The 19,650-nt window shown below is 39.7% G+C and overlaps 1 protein-coding gene across 2 annotated transcripts in view; it reads right to left on the reverse strand.

Moving 5' to 3' along the window:
- The window catches only part of CDK13 (cyclin dependent kinase 13), a 122,149-nt gene extending 103,350 nt beyond the window's left edge, over positions 1-18,799 (reverse strand). For both annotated transcript variants that reach the window (XM_042963836.1, XM_042963831.1), the window contains exon 1: positions 17,586-18,799. In XM_042963836.1, the coding sequence (XP_042819770.1) occupies positions 17,586-18,799 (1,214 nt within the window). The remainder of the gene's footprint in view (positions 1-17,585) is intronic.
- Positions 18,800-19,650: the final 851 nt, after the last annotated feature.

The raw sequence follows: 19,650 nt of genomic DNA on the forward strand, positions 1-19,650 counted from the left end.
CTCTCTTCATCTCTGGTACCTGGTAAGTACAAAGATACCTCATATCATAACAAAAGGTCTACTATACCTCTATAAAGCCTTCCCTCATTATGCCAGAGAGCTGGAGATGTTCCTTGTCCTATGATCCTGCCTCATTAGAATAACAGACAATTTGTCTTCCGCAAATAGACTGAGATCAACTGTATCTTCATAGCCCTAACTAGCACCAATGTGGCAATGGCAGATAGTCAATAAATATTTGCAGAATTAAGCACCTGCTGAGAATATTCCTATTGAATGGAATTCATCTTCCTTATCCTAATATTAAGGTGCTGCATGATCTAATTGTAAACTACCTTTCCTTATCACATTCTGAATCTGCCTAATATTGCCATGCCTTTACTCACAGACTCACCTACTGAGAATATTCTCTTCCCCTCCATATTCTACTGAAGTCCTACAAGGCCTCATTCAAGAGCTCTTACTCTAAAAGCCTTACCGCCAACTCCAAGAAAGAAGAAAGCTCTTCTTTCTTTGAACTCCCCATAGGGCTTTATCTGCATCTTTCTTAAGATGTTTACCATTCTTAACTTTGTATTTTAGGTATTTACCACATTGTCTACTAGACTATATCCTCTTTGAGCAGCAGAAACCAGGTATAATTCATTTTTGTTTAATCACTCCACAGTCCTTAGCATAATACCACACAGATGATAAGTCTTTTCCTGAGTAAACAAACATACCATATTGCATGTCTCAGTTTACAAAACACTTTTATAAACATTGTTCGTCTGACTTGCTCTTCACAGCAACCAAAGTACACAGAAAGATGAGAGAAACTAAGAAGAGAGTTAAAAATTTTATGTAGAGGCCAAGAGCTATAAAGAAGTAGAGTCAATACTGAATACCAAGTCTTCCAATTGAAACCCAGGCGTTCTTTATTGCTACCACATCAAACTACATCCTTCCCCTCCATTTATTTCTTACTTGCCTTTATGGATCAAGTTAAAGTCCCAACTCTGTAACCTCCCCATTTGCTGAATAATACTTGTGACATACTGTCTTGTATTCTATGTCTATCAAAAATATAAACTGGATTATACCACACCTTTGCCTAAAACTCTCCAATGGCTTCTCACTGCATTTAAAATTAAAATAAAAATCTTTGTTGTGATCCACAAGACCCAAACTGCCTCTCATCTTCATTACACTCTCCTTTACTCACTAGGTCCCAGTCACTAGTCTCTTTTATGATTCTTCAAAGTTATGCTTCTTCCTGGTACCTTGGCAATACTGTTTTCTCTTTCTGGGATACTGAGATCATCACATAGTTGCTCTTTCTTGTCATTCAGGGCTCCATATATTTATCAACACCACAGTGAGCCTCTCCTCAGAAAAATAAATAAGTACATCATGTTCCCTCCCCCCTTCCACCACTGTCTTGTTTATTACTCCATCCCAGTGCCTAGAACTGTGTCTGGTATGTAATAAGGAATCAAAAGATATTTATTGAATTGATGAATAAAAGAGCAAAGCACATGTTTATCATCTATTCTCTAACTGCCCATAAATGCTAACTTTGTATAACTGATACCCAGCTAACTAACAGGCAAAGGTCCACTGATGAAATTCTACTTAAACTAAAAAGATTTGAGACAGAATAACATTTAGCTAATTAGCTTCTTCATATAAACACTGAGATGAATTTATCATTTTATTAACCAACCATTTTATATCCATTATCCCATAGGGATTTAATGAACAAAACTAGTTTTTCTGTTGTAAAACTATATTCATTCCTTATTTTTAATAACTAGAGTCTCTTCTTGATTAGAAAAATATGTAATCACAGAAGAAATGCAAATGGCCAGTAAAGAAATTTAAATGCTCTCTTCTCTCTCATAACCAGAAAAGGCAAAATAAAGCAATGGTAATTAATTTGCATCCATCAGAATGTCAAAAATTGGAATTCTGAAAATATAATTTATGAAAATGCACAGAAATGGTCAGTTACATAAATTATCAGAAGGAATATAAAATTACTCAGCCTTTTTAAAAGGCAGTTTGGTAATATCTATCAAATGCTTTTGATCTGCAATTTCACTTACGAGAACATATCCTACAAAAACATTTCCATATGTGTCAAAAAGTTATTACACAGATACTCTTTAAAGGACTGACTATAATACAGAAAAAATGAAAAAACAGTGCCCAACAACTGATAGGTAAATAAAACTTGAAACATTTCAGTATGGAATTCTATGTAGCCAATTTGGAAAGAGCTTCAAATACTACTGCTAAAAAAAAAAAGTAAATAAAAATTTATGGCATAGTCACATTCTTAATGTTTACATGTACACATGTTTGTATGAAAGTATATACACAGAAAAAACATATACACCAACTACGTACAGAGTTATACATTTTAAAAGGAACAGGAACAAAAAGGACATCAAGGGTAGCTTTCACATCTTGCTGTATATTCTTCTGTATTGTTTTCAAGTATCTCATATATAAGGTTTTTTTTTTTAATGTTTATTTATTTATTTTGAGAAAGAGAGCAAGCAAGCAGGGGAAGGTGCAGAGAGAGGGGGAGAGAGAGAATCCCAAGCAGGCTCCATGCTGTCAGTGCAGAGCCTGATGGGGGCTCAAACCCTGGTGAGATCATGACCTGAGCCGAAAACCAAAAGTCAGACACTTAGCGGACTGAGCCACCCATGCACCCCTCATATGTAAGTTTTAAATACAAACAGTATGGGTTTTTAAAAAAGGTAACACAATTTCATTGTAGAAAACTGAAAAGTACAGAAAAGTTTAAAAATAAATACTCATAGATCTTGCCCATGGTTCTGTGGTAGCTTGTATGCCCTTGACTGCTACTGTTACTCTCGAATAAACCCACTTTTGTTAGTAAAAAATAAATTTTTAAAAAAATTTTAATGAAAATAAACACCAACAGTGGTGCCTTGCTGGCTCAGTTGGTAGAGCACGCAACTCTTGATCTCGGGGTCGTGAGGACAAGTCTCACACAGGGCATAGAGATTACTTAAAAAACAGTGAGTATTCAAAACTCATCAAAAGAATACACAAACACCAACAGAAAAGTTTAAAGATGAATACCACCAGAAATTACAACAAACCAAAATCTATGCTATAAAGAAAACTTGTCACTTTCTTTAATAAAAATAAAAAAGGCTGCACAAATTATTCTTACTACAGTACACCACCTCTTAACCTTAAAAAATTAAATTTAGAAAATCATGACTACTTAAGTAACACTAATTAAAGAAAATACTGTGAACATTAATGCATATATTTTTAACAATAAAACATTTTTCAAATGTTCCTGTAGGAAACCAATATAGCTAATCATTATCATTACACACATGCTACAAAATAGGAGATTTTCCTCTTTTCCTGGACTCTGTAAGAGTAATACATAATTACACAGGCTCATATGTAAGGGTCAAGCAAGGCATCTAGAATTTTTCTGACACCAAAAATTAGACCCCAAGGGAAACAACTTTAACCAAAAAATAAAAGTAGGATTTATGAAAAATTCATAGCTAACATCATTTTGTGGAAAAAGACTAAAATGCTTTTCCTATAGGATCATCAGGATCAACACAAGGAAGTCTCATTTTACCACTTCTAATAAACATTGTACTTGGGGAGCGCCTGGGTGGCTCAGTCGGTTAAGCGTCTGACTTCAGCTCAGGTCATGATCTCACGTTTCGTGGGTTCAAGCCCCACATCGAGCTCTGTGCTGACAGCTCAGAGCCTGGAGCCCGTTGCAGATTCTGTGTCTCCCTCTCTCTCTGCCCCTCCCCTGCTCACACTCTGTCTCCGTCTCAAAAATAAATTAACATTAAAAAAATAAATTAAAACAAAACCCACAAAACATTGTACTTGAGATTCTAGCCATTGCAACTGAGCAAGAAAAAATAAGTAAAAGGAATCCAGACTGTATCCATTTGCAAATGACATAATCTTGTATACAGAAAATCCTAAGAAATCTACTAAAAACTATTAGAACTAATAAACAAGCAAGATGGCAGGATACATGATCAATGTAGAAAAATCTATTGTAGGTCCAGACACTAGCAATGAACAATTAAATGAAATTACAAAAACAACTCCCATTACACTGAAAAAGTATACTTAGGAATAAATCTAACGAAAAAAAGTTCAAGGATTATTCCCTGAAAACTTCAACATACCACTGAAAATATTGAAGGGACATAAATAAATGCAAAGACATTCCATACTCATATATTTTATGACTTACCATTAAGATGGCAATACTCTCAAATTGATCTCCAGATTCAGTGCAATCCCTATGAAAATCCAAGCTGCCTTTTGGCCAGGTAAACCTAAAATTCATGTGGAAATGCAAAGGACCCCTCTCCTCCTCCAAAAAAGAGGGGGAAAGGTCAAAGCAATGTAAAAGAGTAAAGCTGAAGGACTTGCACTTCCTGATTTCAAAAATCACTGCAAAATTAGAATCAAGCACTTCCTAATTTCAAAAACTACTACAAGATTAGAATAATCAAAACTGTATGGTAGTGGCTAAAGATGGACATGTAAAATCAATGGACTAGAGCTGACAGTCCATATATAAACCCTCTCATTTATAGTAAGTGGATTTTCAACAAGGGTGCCAATACAATTCAATGGCGAAAAAAATACATAGCCTTTTAAATAAATAGTGCTGGCACAACTGGTTTTCCACACAATAGAATAAGGGTGGACTTCTCTCACCATACACAAAAATTAATCCAAAATAGATCAAAGATCAAGATGTAAAAGCTAAAACTATAAAACTCTTAGAAGAAAATATAGGAATAAATCTTTGTGATGTTCAATTAGGCAAAGACTTCTTAGATACAACATCAAAGCACAAGCAACAAAAGAAAAAATAAACAGGACTTCATCAAAATTAAAAACTAATGTGCATTAATGGATGTCAACAAAGTGATACAATGGGGGAAAAATGCAAATCATGTATCTGTAGCACAATTTAATTGCTCCTAGTCATTGTACTTGGGTTGTTTCCAGTTTTGTTGTTTTATTTTTCTTTTTTTTACTAGGTAGGCATTATACCTCCCATTTTACAAAGTAGAAAGACCAGAGCTCAAAAATTGAATTGCTTGATATTGCTCTGCTATGAAAGCAACAGAATTAGTACCTAAATCCACATCTATATAATTTCTAGTCCTTGCTTTTTCCTTTATAGTGGATATTTACCCAGTCAACCCAAGGTAGAAGGTCTGCCAACCAGACAGTAGTCTTTTGGTTGTTCTGTTAACACCTCGCCCTAGGAATTCTCTTTTTTCTTCTTATGAGTCCATAGACAATGACTCAAAAGCTAAGTGACTTGTCCAAAGTTTACACTGTGAGAATGGCCTAAGCAGTTACAAACAAGTTACCCAGGGAGAGTCCATTATTTTGCACTAAATTAAAATGAACTCTCGTGAATACAAGAGTTCTTCTTTCTAGAAGAAATGTCATAGTCATATTAGTACCTAGAATATATAAAGAATTCAAGACATTCAACAATAAGAAGAAAACCCAATTTTAAAATAGGTGAAGGACATGAATAAACATTTCTCCCAAAAAGATATACAAATGGCCAATAAACATATGAAAAGCTGTTCAACATCATTAGTCACTAAAGAAATGCAAATCAAAAGTACAACGAGATACCAGGACAGATGTAATAAAAACAGACAACTATTGTCAAGGATATGCAGAAATTGAAACCCTCATATATAGCTGGTTGGAATATAAAAAATGATGCAGCCACTTTGGAAAAGAGATTGGCAGTTCCTTAAGATGTTAAACAGAATTACCACATGACCCAGAAATTCCACTCCTAGGTGTATATATATATCCAAGAGAAATAAAACAGGGGCACGTGGGTAGCTCAGTCGGTTAAGTGTCTGACTTCAGCTCAGGTCATGATCCTGCAGTTCATGAGTTCATGAGTTCAGGCTCTGTGCTGACAGCTCAGAGCCTAGAGCCTGCCTCCGATTCTGTGTCTCCCTCTCTGCCCCTCCCCTGCTTGCTCTCTCTCTCTCTCTCTCTCTCTCTCTCAAAAATAAACAAACATTAAAAAAAAAAAGGAAGAAAAGAAATAAAAACATACCTCATGCAAAAAAAATCTCATGCAAAAACTAAACACAAACGAAAACAAGAAACTAAACACAAATGTTCATAGAAGCATAATTCATAATAGCCAAAAACTGAAAACAACCCAAATGTCCATCAACTGACAACAAAATGTGGTATATTCATACAATGGTACACTATTTTTCCCTAAAAAGAAATGAAATACTGATGACACATGCTACAACATAGATGAACCTTAAAAACATTAAGCTCAAATGAAAGCAGTCATAAAAAACCGTGAATCATATGATGCCATTTATATGAAATGTCCAAAATAGGCAAATCCAAAGAGATAAGAAGTATATTGGTAGTTGCCAAAGATGTGGGGAGGTGAGAATGGAGACTGACTACTAACAGGCACTGAGTTTCTTTTTGGAGTGATTAAAATGTTCTAAAATTAGTGGTGATGGCTGCACAACTCTGTGACTATACTAAAGGCCACTGTCTGTATCAGTTAAAATTAGAGTAAATTGCATGGTAGGTGAATAATATCTCAAAAAAGATGTTATTTTAAAAACTAGAAAAATTTAATATAAAACTGAAATGTTTTGTGTTTATTTGAAAAGTATACTTCCTTTCATGTTCCTTATGAAACACTAAAAGTTAAGAAGATTAAAGACACATGACTGACTTTTTGTGGATTTGCTCAGGCAAACAAGTTCTAGTCCACTGAGCACATAAACTGTGTTTGTCTTCATGTTTCACTGAACCATGCCCTGAGATATGTTTTTGAAGAGAGAAAAAGGAAAGATGGTGAGAAAAGTAGAGGGAAAGCTTAATACTTGATTTGCACAAAGGCACATATTTTTGATAGGTCCAGCTCTAGCCATTATTGATTTATTCATAAATCAATATTAGACTCTATTAATATTAAAAGGATTTTTTTTTCAAATTCTGAGGTGCTGGATATTTTCTTATCCAAACCAATTTAACATCATTTGTTAGGTATCTATTTCCTATCATGTGCTGTGGTAGGTGCTTAAGAGACAGTAAGATTAAAAAAGAACCTCATGAGACTTACAATCCAGTGACTGAAGCAAAAACAAAATATTATGTAAATTCTTGTCAAACTACCCAAGCCAGAAGCGGAATAACTTAAAGTAACAAAGGGGGGGGGGGGGCGGGGGAGGAAAGTCCATGTAGAATTCCATACCCAGCAAAAATATCTTTCAAAATAGAGACTTTTTCAAACAAGACAGCAGAGTGGCATTGGTAAGAAATGCTGAAAGGGGTGTCTGGGTTAAGCATCTGAATCTTGATCTCGGCTCAGGTCTTGATCTCAGGGTCATGAGTTTAAGAGTTTAAGCTCTGCGTTGGGTTCCATACCCAGTGTGGAGCCTACTTTAAAAAAAAAATAAAGGCTAAAAGCTATTTCTCTCCCTACAGCAAAATACTACCTCAAAACTTGGATCTACACAAAGGCATCAGAAGTGTTTCAAAAGGTACATTAAGGGGTGGCTTCGTGGCTCAGTCATTAAGCAGCTGACTTTGGCTCAGGTCATTATCTCACAGTTTGTGAGTTCGAGTCCCACATCAGGTGAGCGCCAGCCCTGCTTTGGGTTAAACACAAGTCCCAGGTGAACACCGCTTCTCTCTTTCTCTCTGCCCCTCGTGGGATTCTTCCTCTTTCTCTCTCTACCCTTCACTCACTTGCACCCTCTCTCTCTCAAAAAAAAAAGAGGTATATATTAGATATAAATTTTTTTCTCATTTTTTTAATTTCATGTCTATAAATAACGTACATAAGTCATACTTCTGTAGAAATAACACATATGACAAGAATAGTACATAAGAAGAGAAGGAGGAAATAGAAGCATACTCTTGCAATATTATATTATACATGAAGGTAGCCTGTGATAAACTAAAGTGGTACATTATAAAACCAAAGAGAAAGTCTTTGTGACCATAAGTTAGACTCAGATTTGCTAAATTAGATTTCATCAAATTCTGCTTTTCAAAACTACTGTTAAGGAAAGGCAAGCCACAGAACAGGAATACTCATTTACAAACTGACAAAGCTTATATCTATAATATGTACAGAACTCTCACAATTCAATAAAGCAAATAGCCCAATTCATAAAAAATATGGACAAAACATTTTAAGACACTTCACAAAAGATATGAAGAGCAAATAAGCATATGGAAAGATGCTTAACATTATTAGTCATTACAGAATTGCAAATAAAAGCACAATGATGTACCATTACACGTCCACCAGAATAGCTAAGAACAAAGACTGATAAAAACAAGTCAGGATTTGAAGCTACCAGAATGGTCATACATTACTGACTAGAATGAAAAATGGTACAACCATTTTGGAAAAGAGGCTGCTTATAAACTCAAAAACTCACTTCCTATACAACATAGCAATCCCACTCCAAATTTATTCATGAGATATGCAAACAGAAAAAAACTATTCAAATGTTCACAGCACCTTTGCTCATAATAGCCAAACACTGGAAACTTAAATGCTCATCAACTGGGTGAATGGACAAGCAAATTATGGTATATCCACCGACTGTAGATGTAAATGGAATACTACTAAACAATAAAAAGAAACAAACCACTGGGGCACCTGGGTGGCTCAGTCGGTTAAGCATCCAACTTCAGCTCAGGTCATCTTGCGGTTTGTGAGTTCGAGCCCCACATTGGGCTCTGTGCTGACAGCTCAGAGCCTGGAGCCTGGAGACTGCTTGGGATTCGGTGTCTCCCTCTCTCTCTGCCCCTCTCCCCATCATGCTCTGTCTCTGTCTCTCTCTCAAAAAATAAATAAACATTAAAAAATTTTTTTAAAAAATCACTCAAATGCACATCAACAACAATGAATTTCAAAAGCATGCTAAGTGAATGGCAGACACCAAAGATTACATACCATATAATTCTACTGATATGAAGTTCAAGAAAGATAAAATTAATGTGACAAAAAGCAGATTAGCAGTTGCCAAGGACCACATGCAGAACAGGGGACAAACTACAAAGGGGCACAGGGAAGTTTTTGGGGTAATAGAAATGTTCTTTATCATGATTGTGTAGAAGATACACAAGTATATCTATCTGTCAAAAGCATTTAATTTTATACATAAATTGGGAAATTATACTGTATGCAAATTATACCTTAATAAAACTGACTTTTTTTTTAATGAATGAATGAAATATGTCCAGTATACCTGGGTGGGAGGGGACATCTCAAATTAACTCAAGCCTGGATGTAAGAGGTCACTTCTAGATGACATTAATGAAGAGGACACCTCAACTATGGCTGGAAGAATGGACAAGGAGGATTAGCCAACTGAGAGAAGGGCATAAACTAAAGTGTAGGGCACCTGCAATTCCATGTTTTTAACGTAGTAAAGAGTCCAGCTTGCATTGTGATCAGCATATATAAATAAAGGGAGTGTGGGTCGCTCTGGGGTAAGGAATCATAAATGCCCAGTTCAAGAATTTGATTCGGTAAGTATGCTTCAGAGAAATATGACAGAATCAAAATGGTATTTTAAGATTAATTTGAACGCAGAAAACAGGAAAGTGTCTAAGAGGAAAAACCCAAAGCAAGCAAACCCCACAATAAAAGCGTAAAGTAAGGAATTTCAAAACCAAAGTAAGAACAGATAGACTAAAGACCACTGCAAAAGGACCAACAGAACAAGCAATTCACTAGAACTGGGGAAGAACAAGAGGCAAGTGAAGTATTACTGCAGTTTTGGACCTAGGTGCCTTGGAGAAACTGTCACTTAAAACACATGAATACATGGGGGGTGGGAGGGAGGGGAGGGTGGGTGATGGATATTGAGGAGGGCACCTGTTGGGATGACCACTGGGTGTTGTATGGAAACCAATTTGACAATAAATTTCATATATAAAAAAAAAAAAAACCATGAATACATGCATAGCACTTCTTAAAACAAAACATTATATAAACAACGTTAAAAAAAAAACAAAAAACAAACCCATGAAAAATAGTTGCTATGCCACAGAAAGTTAATACCCCTAATACACAAAAAAGCTTACAAATTAATAAGAAAAACAACAAAGAGAATAAATCAAGAAACTAAAACACTCAATAAATAGATGAAAATAAAGTCAGTCTTATTAGATATTAAAGAAAAGCAAATAAAAAAATAATGGCGTATCTGACAACTCCGAGTGATGATAGGGCTGAGGAAATGAGCAGTGGCACATTGTTGGGAAATAAAAAACGGTAAGAGCCTTCTGAAGGACAATATGACAGTGTATCAAAATTACAAATATGAGTACCATTTCTGACCCAACAATTTTACCTCTGAAAAGTCCAATATATGGGATTTAACGGGACAAATGCACATACAAAATATCTACAACAAATACATACACATGTCAAAAATAAAAAACTAAGATTCTAGCAAAATGGAGTTGGCCAAATAAGTTACAGTACATCCATACAACAACAAAAGCCAATAAAAAGACCATACTACAGAGTACAATGTACAAAACAGCATTGTAGTATATTCCCATAATTCTTAAGATTTATATAAAATCTTTTGTCTCTATGCTTTGCATATATGCATAAGTCCCATATATTATGCAGAGAGAAGTCTAGAAGAATGTTATTCAGAAATGTCAAAGATGATCATCTCAGGTGGTTGGATTCAGAAGGACTTTTAATCTCTCACACTGTTCTGTAGTAACCGAAAAACCATGATTCTCTAGAATCTTTGTAAACAGGTGAAAAATACTGAAGAGTAGCATCAGAAGAAGAAATGATTTTAAGAATGGTGAAATAATTAACTTAATATTAAATAAAGTAAGTTTGGAGAATCAATAACATATCTCAGTGAAAGTGCCTCTGTGCAACTGAAAATGCAGTAACAAAAGTGGGGAGGCATGCAGCCCATTAACTACTTTCAGTTTTCAGTTCCTCTCACTACCTTTTTCATTTCTTTTTTATAAACTCCAGTTTTTAAATGAGCAAAGGGGAAAAAAAGAGCAAGACAAACCAAGAAACAGACTCTTAACTATAGAGAACAAACTGATGGTTACCAGAGACAAAGGGATGAAGGAATGGGTTTTGAAATAGGTGATGGGGATTAAGGAGTGTACTTGTCATGAGCGCCCGGTGTTGTACGGAAGTGATGAATCACTATATTGCACACGTGAAACTAGTATTACACTGTACATCAACTAACTGGAATTTAAATTAAAACTTTAAAAATAAATAAATTCCAGTTTCTAACCTAGATTTTATTCTGTACATTCATTTTGTTTTCCAAATACATTAAGCAAACTAGATTCTCTCACGATTTACATATGTAGAAATTCAAGTAACAAAAATCACTGCAAACAAGTAGTACTTCTGATTCTAGCTTGATACTTTTGTTTCTGACATCCACTTAAAAGCATATAAATATCTAGCTATGAAACAAAGCCAACCAAAACCAAAATAACAGCAATAAAAATTTAAATGAGGGGTGCCTGGGTGGCTCAGTCGGTTGAATGTCTGACTCTAGACTTCACCTCAGGTCGTGATCTCGTGGTTGGTTCGTGGGTTCAAGACTCCCACGTCCAGCTCTGGCCAGCAGTGTGAAGTCTGCCTGGAATTCTCTCTCATTCTCTCTCTCAAAGTAAATGAATAAATTAAAAAAAAAAATTAAGTGATATTCATAGAGAAAGTGTAAAACAACAGATTAAAATGATCTAAAATATAAATATTAAGCAATATTAATTTTCAACTTATTTTTCAGAAACAGCTACAATTTTTCAGTTAGGAAATAAAGCTTGACATACAGTCAACTTGTTCAGAAAATTTTCACCAAGAAAAGCATATCACTTATCTTGATTAGTACCAGAGTGCAAATATAAACACTAGGTCTGAATTTATTCTACTCACACAGAAAACGAGTCCCAGCATCTTCAACTCATGCCAGTAAAGAAGCAGCTAGAAAAAGAAGTTCTTAGCTTTTCTCCTTACAAAATAAAATAATTACTTCATCTATCCTAGAGTATATGTGAACCAAAATAGCAAGTATTTTTTTTTAAATTTTTACTTATTTATTTTGAGAGAGACAGAGAACGCAAATGGGAGAGGGGCAAAGAAAGGGAGAGAGAATTACAAGCAGGCTTCATGCTCAGCATGGAACCCAGACGCAGGGCCTGTGGGATCATGACCTGAACCGAAATCCAGAATGGATGCTTAACAGAACGAGCCACCCACGCATCCCCAAAATTCCAAGTTTAGAGACACAACTGGATTCTGCACAAACGCTGATTTTCATTAATCTATGGTGAAAAAATGCTATCTAAACTAACTCAACCACTAATCAATACACTTTAAAATTTATCCTCTAGGAGGTTACAATCTTAGAGAGAAAACACAAATGTACGCAGCCAAATAATTAGAATATTAAATAGAATTTTTTGAAGCTCTATAACAAAGATAAAGCAAAGTGCTGCAGTAATATAAGAATTAACTTTTTCTAGATGAATGGAGCAAGACCTCAACATGGTTCAACTGGAGCTAGGATTTGAATGCAAAGCCGGAAGCAGAGAAGAGGGAAAAACAGGGGCATTTCAAGGTAAAAGAACAGCAAGAGCAAGAATACAGAGAAATAAAAGGGCCTCTGGAAATAGAATTCTGATAGAATGGGGCCTGATCATAAAAGGTATTACCTGAAAATCCACTGAAAAGTCTGGACTTAATTCTATAAAATGGAAGTGACACAATCTAACCAAGACTTTAAGAAAATTCTCCTGATGGGGCGCCTGGGTGGCTCAGTCGGTTGAGCGTCCAACTTCGGCTCAGGTCACAATATCACGGTTCGTGGGTTCGAGCCCCATGTCGGGCTCTGTGCTGACAGCTCAGAGCCTGGAGCCTGCTTCAGATTCTGTGTCTCCCTCTCTCTCTCTGCCCCTTCCCCACTCATGCTCTGTTTCTCAAAAATGAATAAATGTTAAAAGAAATTAAAAAAGAAAATTCTCCTGATAAAGAATGAAGTGGGAAGAAAGGGATGGAAGAGAGAAGAAAAGAATGATAACAGGAAGTCTGAGTGAAAACTAGGGCCTGAACTAAGGTGCTGAATGAAAATGAAAACGGGAGAAATACCAGTGTTAGAACAAATATATGATAAATGGGGCAGGGCACCTCGGTGCCTCAGTCAGTTGAACAGCGTCTTGATATTCGGCTCAGGTCAGAGTGTCACAGTTTGTTGGTTCGAGACCCATGTTGGGCTCTATACTGACAGTGCAGAGCCTGTTGGGATTCTCTGTCTCCCTCTCTCTCTGCCCCTCCCTCACCTGTGCTGCCTCTCAAAAATAAATAAACTTAAAAAATATACATGTGATAAGGACTACATAGATATAAATGCTGGGTAAAGTTTGGTCAGAGAAGAAGCAAAACACAAGCCTACTTTGAACATGAAATAAGTAACTACAGGTTTGGACACTTAAGACACTTCACCTAAATTTCCATTCCTTCTGTGTATTTCTTCATTTATTCTAGTATCCTATACACTCAACACTTTTAAAAAGCATTTTAAGAATTACATTCATCTAAGGATACTACCATTCTAGTAAGTACAAACCAAATCAGTAGCATTATCGGTTAATAGGAGCTTTTTCATTATCCCGGAGTGGTTTTATTTTACATATTTTTGAACACAGATTTTAAGACAATACACTAAATAAATCATGACAGAGGTATCCCACATCATATGCAAGTAAATACTAATAACTTCACTGATTTACACCTAGGGTCCACCCATCTTTAGATTTTCAGGGTCTCTGTAATGGAGGCTTTTGCTCCATTTAGAATAGAACTTCCACAATTTCAGACACAGAACCAATTACAGTATATATAACAATTTATTATACTGGTTGTAACTGATGAGACTTGAGTGACTTCAGATCAAGACATTCCATTACAAAACAACTGTCAATAACTAAGTATAATTAAAGCCTTCAAGGAATTGTTCTTAGACTCATATTCATAAAAACTACAAGTTAATAAAGACCAAATGAGCTGAAACAATCTTTAGAGAAGAATTTCTTTTTTAAAATTTTCAAAATGCTGCAAAGATGGCCAGGAAAAAAAAATCAATAAATAACCAAACAGGGAGATGAATTTCAGCAAAACAGATTATCACATGAGAGGGTCAGCTCCCTTGAAAGCCAGCTCCCTTTAATGCATGACAATACCAATACCTAATATCAAGAACACATACTTCAGTCAGCCCTGGGTTTGAATCCAAGCTGACTTAACTTTTTATAGCTTCAGTTTCCCAGTCTATCAATAGAAGTGTATCTTAGGGGATTTGAGGGTGAATGTATGGTAAGTATTTACCAATGCCTGGCATATAGTAAAATCCAAATCTCAGTACCATTCCCTCCCTTTATTAAACAGCTCTCTCTTCAGTACACTCTCACACTTACTATAGGGCCAGTCAGCAAAATTATGTGACTTCCCACAGCCCGATAGTCAAGCAGTAAAGAAAATATGGTAAACTGGTTACACAGAGAAAACGTAAAGCTAAGGAGGGACTGATGAAAAGAAAAGCAGGAGGAGAGGACTGAAAATTCAGATGAAGGCCTAGAGAAAACTGTGATTTAGAAGTCACTAGAATGGAGAGGATTTATTCTAGGAATTAACACCAAGAAAAAACTTCATACCATGGTTTCAATACCATTTTCAATGTGCATGCATTTCCTTAAAATATTACACTGACAATTTATGAATACATTAGGTCCATGTGGACTGGTAAAAGATCTCACTGATATTTCTCATAGCATAGCACATGGTCTCTATTAAATACTTATGCAATCCAGGCCCACTCTAATATTTCACATGCTCCATAAACTCCATCATCCCTTCATTTACCCATTCAACAATTATTAGGAGACTACATGCGCCAGATGCCATGCTGAACACCAGGAATACAGTGGTGGGCATGACAGGATAGCTGCCTTCACAAGGCTCACGATCTAGCAGTCTATTCATTAAACAACATGAGACACTTAAGACATTACTAAATTCTGAAAGTAAATAAAACTTTTAGCATTAAACTGGACAAGTTCAATTTCCTAAACAGTTATAACACATTTGTTATATTTAAAAATCTTTAAAAACCACACCTCACGAAAAATGAAGTTCTTGGCCCTAGAGAAGAAAAGAAGACATGGGAAGTGTCTTTACATTTTAAAGAGGTGGCATACAGGTTTGCTCTGTATCATTCCAAAGGGATAAACTTGAAGCAATGGGTAGAAAGTTATATGGAGATAGATTTCTGTTTCAATGTGAAGAATTCTAATAATTCAAACTACGCAATAATAACTCAATATTACATTTCTATCATAATCTATAGTATTTCTATACTTTACAAAACACAAATTTTCACTTAATCCTTGAAATAATCCAAAAATCACAAGCATTTTCCCATTACAGTTCAGAAACGGGAGCCTTTAAGAGAGGGTCTTGCTAAGTCAGGACTAGAATTCAAGTCCCAAATCTAATGGAACAGGCCATCTCAAAATAATGTTTTCCCAGGTCTGGATGTTTCAGGCACACACCAAATGCAAATGGACAGCTGTCAGGAATGTTGGCCAAGATACTCTAAAGCCTCTTCCAAATCCAATCCATTAGAAATACTGGTGGTCAGTATAAACACCATGAAAAGATTCAGCAATGAATGGCTCTCTAGAATGCAAGCTTCATGAGGGCAAGGACCTCATCTCCCTTCACCAATCTATTCCAGTCCCTAGAACAGTAACTGGCATATAATGTGCTTAATAAATATTTGCTAATAAAGATGAATAATCCTAATCATACATACCACTACTCTACAATATATATAAAATACACAGCACCATAGTGCAGGGCCTTGCTAAAGTAACCAGCAACTAAAAAACCAAACAAACACATAAATCTACTCTTATATTGCATCATACGCTTAAAAATTACAATGTAAAGCGCTGAAACTTAACCTAATCAGTTTTCAAAAACAGTCAACTGCAAAAAAAAAAAAAAAGAAAAAGAAAAGAAAGCAAGCCTTTTGGCAAACCTAAAATATTTTAACTAAAAGTAAAATGCAAAGTCTTACAAGATATAAAAGCTAAGTGGTCACTGTTAATAGTCTTTATTAAGGCATCAACTAGCATTTTAAGTGTACTTGAACACTGTAAGAAACACATGTACACAGATGTTTTCATTTAAAGACAAACTCACACCCAGATCTCTACTCCAATCACATCTTCACAAATATTTACTAGGCTGACACTTCAAAGAGATCTGCTAATTTTACAGATACATGAATTGAGATTCAACATAATTTCTACTTAGAGATTCTTAGCATCCACTTGGCATTACTGCAAACTAAGGCCAATAGGAAAAGCATAACAGATGCAAACGTCATTCTGTAATACCCTAAAATATAAGGCCTAGAATTTCCAGACAGCTCAAGGAATTAAGAACCTACAAAATATTCAAAAGTTATTTTTAATTCACTTTGCTTCACAGGTATGCATATATCAATGCACACACTTTTCCTGAAGAATTACGTAACAAGGTATAACAACTACATAAAAGATTTACTCCAATTTCACTAGATTAAATTACCCCTTTTAAAGATTCCTGAACAAAGATCCTGATATATAAAAGTATAGCTAACTTATGGTAAATGTAAACAGTAACTTAATGTAATGGTAAATAGTGTAATAGTGTAAGGATGTACCAGACCATTTGCTTGGTCACACCAATTAATTATACGTCATTAGCAACTGGGTGTCATCACAAACCAACAGAGAAACCACAATGTTGTCATTTTTTTTCTACTTTTGAACACTTAAAAAAACATTCCGCACAAGAATATCACAAATCGGGCATCTTCCTTGTCTTGAGAATTTAGAACTATAAGGCTTCTACATCTTAAAAGAATAAACTTTACAGAAAACCTTTTTCTGTCGTTGTATTAATCACCTGAAACATCTGAAATGTACATCTAACTGACATCAGCAAGTGATTCTGATTCTCTCCTACAATATTTAGGCCCTAGCTGCAGTCCGTTCCTAAATCTCCGATGAAACCTCTTCATAGGGCTTTCAAAATGATGACAAATTAAAACGTCTAGGTTTACCCAAAGTAATTGTGCTGGAAAAGCAAAGAGCAGTTGAGGGAAATCTGTGAATATATCAATGCAACAAGTTGAAAACTTTGAACTCTTTCTTAGAAATTTTCCCTGCACGAGCGAGAAGAAAAAAACTGCGGGACCTGTTGCTTTGTCCCTCCAACCCACTAAAAGGTGTCGTGGGCGCGCGAAAACGCCTCTCCCGACTTGAAGCCCAGTCTGAAGATGGGTTTTCTAGGGCCGGTTGTAGAGCTAAGTGGCTCCAAGAGGCCAATCACCACTTTCCCTGCCCCCTGGAGATCTGGCCAGCGCTGTAGAGGACCGGCGCGCACCAGGCGGCGGACTCACCTGATCACCGGGCTGTAGGGGCTCCGGGAGCGGCGCCAGCTGCTGCTGCTGTAGGGGCTCGGGGACACGTCGCCGCCCCGCTCGTAGGAGCTGTGGCGGCTGTAGCTGGGGGAGCGGCGGCGGCTGTAGGGGCTCGGGGAGCGTGGCAGCCGCCGAGAGTACGGGCTGCTGCCACCTCCTGCCGGGCTGGGGGACTTGCGGCTTCTCAGGCTCTGCGAGGCCCTGTGGGACACCGGGCTGTCGTCCCGGCCTCCCAGCGGGCTCAGGGACCGCTGCCGCCGCCTGTAGGCCTTGGGCTCGCTCTTGTCCTCCCGGTAGGCCTTGGGCGGCTCCTTGTAGGCCGAAGGCGGCTCCTTGGACGACTTAGTCCGGCTCCGGTGAGCCTTCAGGTCTCGATCCTTGCGGCTACTGCTGCTGCTAGACGTGGCCGAGGCGCTTTTCCGGCGGCCGCCGCTGCTGCTGCTGCTGCCGCTCTTAGCGGCCTCGGCCCGCTCCTCGCCGCTGTGGCTGTGGCGGCTGCGGGACTTGGAGGCCTCGCTGCCGCCGCGCTGCCCGTCCCGCCGCCGGTGCTCGCGGTGGCGCTCCTTGCTGCGGCCGCTGCTGCTGCGGCGGTCCCGGCGGGGCCTGCGCTCCGACCCCTCCCCGCGCCGCTGGGTGCCGGAGGAGGAGGCCGGACTCCCGCCGCTGCCCCCCGTTCCCCCGGCAGCCGTCGCCGCCGTTGCCGCGCTGGCCCCCCCCAGCAGCAGCCCCTGCTCGGACTGGGAGCTCACATCCTCGTATTCCACCAGCGGGGTCACACCCCCGCCGCTACTAGCACCGCCACCGCCGTCCTGCTGCGGCTGGGGCAGCGAGAAGACCCGACGCTTCTCCGCCTCCTGCCCGGCGCGGGGCCCGCGGCGCCGCTTCTGCCGCCCTCCTGCGCGCCTCTTGCCTCTCGCCAGCCGCTTGACCTCCAGAGGGGGGCCCGGGCTGAAGCAAGAGGAGGAGGCCGCGGCGGCGGCGGCTGCGGCGGCGGCCGTGCCGGGAGCAGCCAGGAAGAGCAGAGGCGGCGGGGGCGGCGGCGGTTGCAGGAGCTGCGGCTGCAGGAGCGGCAACAGCAGCGGCGGCTGCTGAGGGGACAGGAATCGCCTCCGCTTGCGGCGTTCCTCCAACTTCTTCTCCGCCCAGCTCAGGCCCCCGCCTCCCCCCAGCGCCGTGTCCGAGCTGCTCGGCATCGCCTAGAGCCCGCCGCAGAGCGCGGCGCGGGTGCGGCCTCCTCCCGGGTCAGATCCTGGCCATCTCCCCCGCCGGAAACGGGAACTGCGGCGGCGGCGGAGGGACACCGAGCACCAGGGCCGGCCAGGGGACACGCCACGATAATCCGGGTCAGGACTCGGGTCCCTGGGTTCCAGGTCACAGTGGGGTATGCAGCGGCCTCCGGGCCTGAGGGAAGCAGGAATCCTGGTGGCAGAGCTCGCGATCGTGCTCGTCGTCCTCTCCTCAGCAGCAAAAACACCAGATGCGCCGGGCGCTGACCTGTGGGGGAGTCCGGAGTCCTCCAAGTGCCCCCGGGGGTGGGGGAGCGGCCTCGGCCGCGCTCTCGGCTCGGGCAGCGCAACGCGGAAGTACCACCTTCGTCTCCGCTTCACTCCATCGCGCCCTGACGTTGGGTGCGAGTTCAGGGGAGGGGAGTGGGCGAGACAACAACACGCCTCCGCCGCCGCCTCCTCAGCGTCGACGTCGTCCTCCTGTGGTGGCGGCGACACACGGCGGGCGCCTCGGAAGTGGCCTGGGCCTGACAACAACTCCCGGCCTAGGGCCTCGCGCACTCTGCCGCCCGCAGGGACGGGCGGCGGGGCGGGGCGAGGCGGGGGCGACCGGGCTGCGGCTCACGGTTGGGGCAGCGAGTGTGCGGGGCTGGGCGGGGGGCTGTTTCCGGGGAGATAGGGGCGGGGGGGGGGGAAGTTTCTGAGCCTGTGGCGGTGGGTTCGGGCCCTGACTTTCTTCTTCCTTCGCCGCCGCCGCGAGCAGAGGTGGCGGAGCTCCCTTTTCCTCCGCTCCCCCCCCCTCCACGAGGAGGCTCCTG

This window comes from Panthera tigris, chromosome A2 (assembly GCF_018350195.1).
Source record: "Panthera tigris isolate Pti1 chromosome A2, P.tigris_Pti1_mat1.1, whole genome shotgun sequence".
NCBI classification, from domain to species: Eukaryota; Metazoa; Chordata; class Mammalia; order Carnivora; family Felidae; genus Panthera; species Panthera tigris.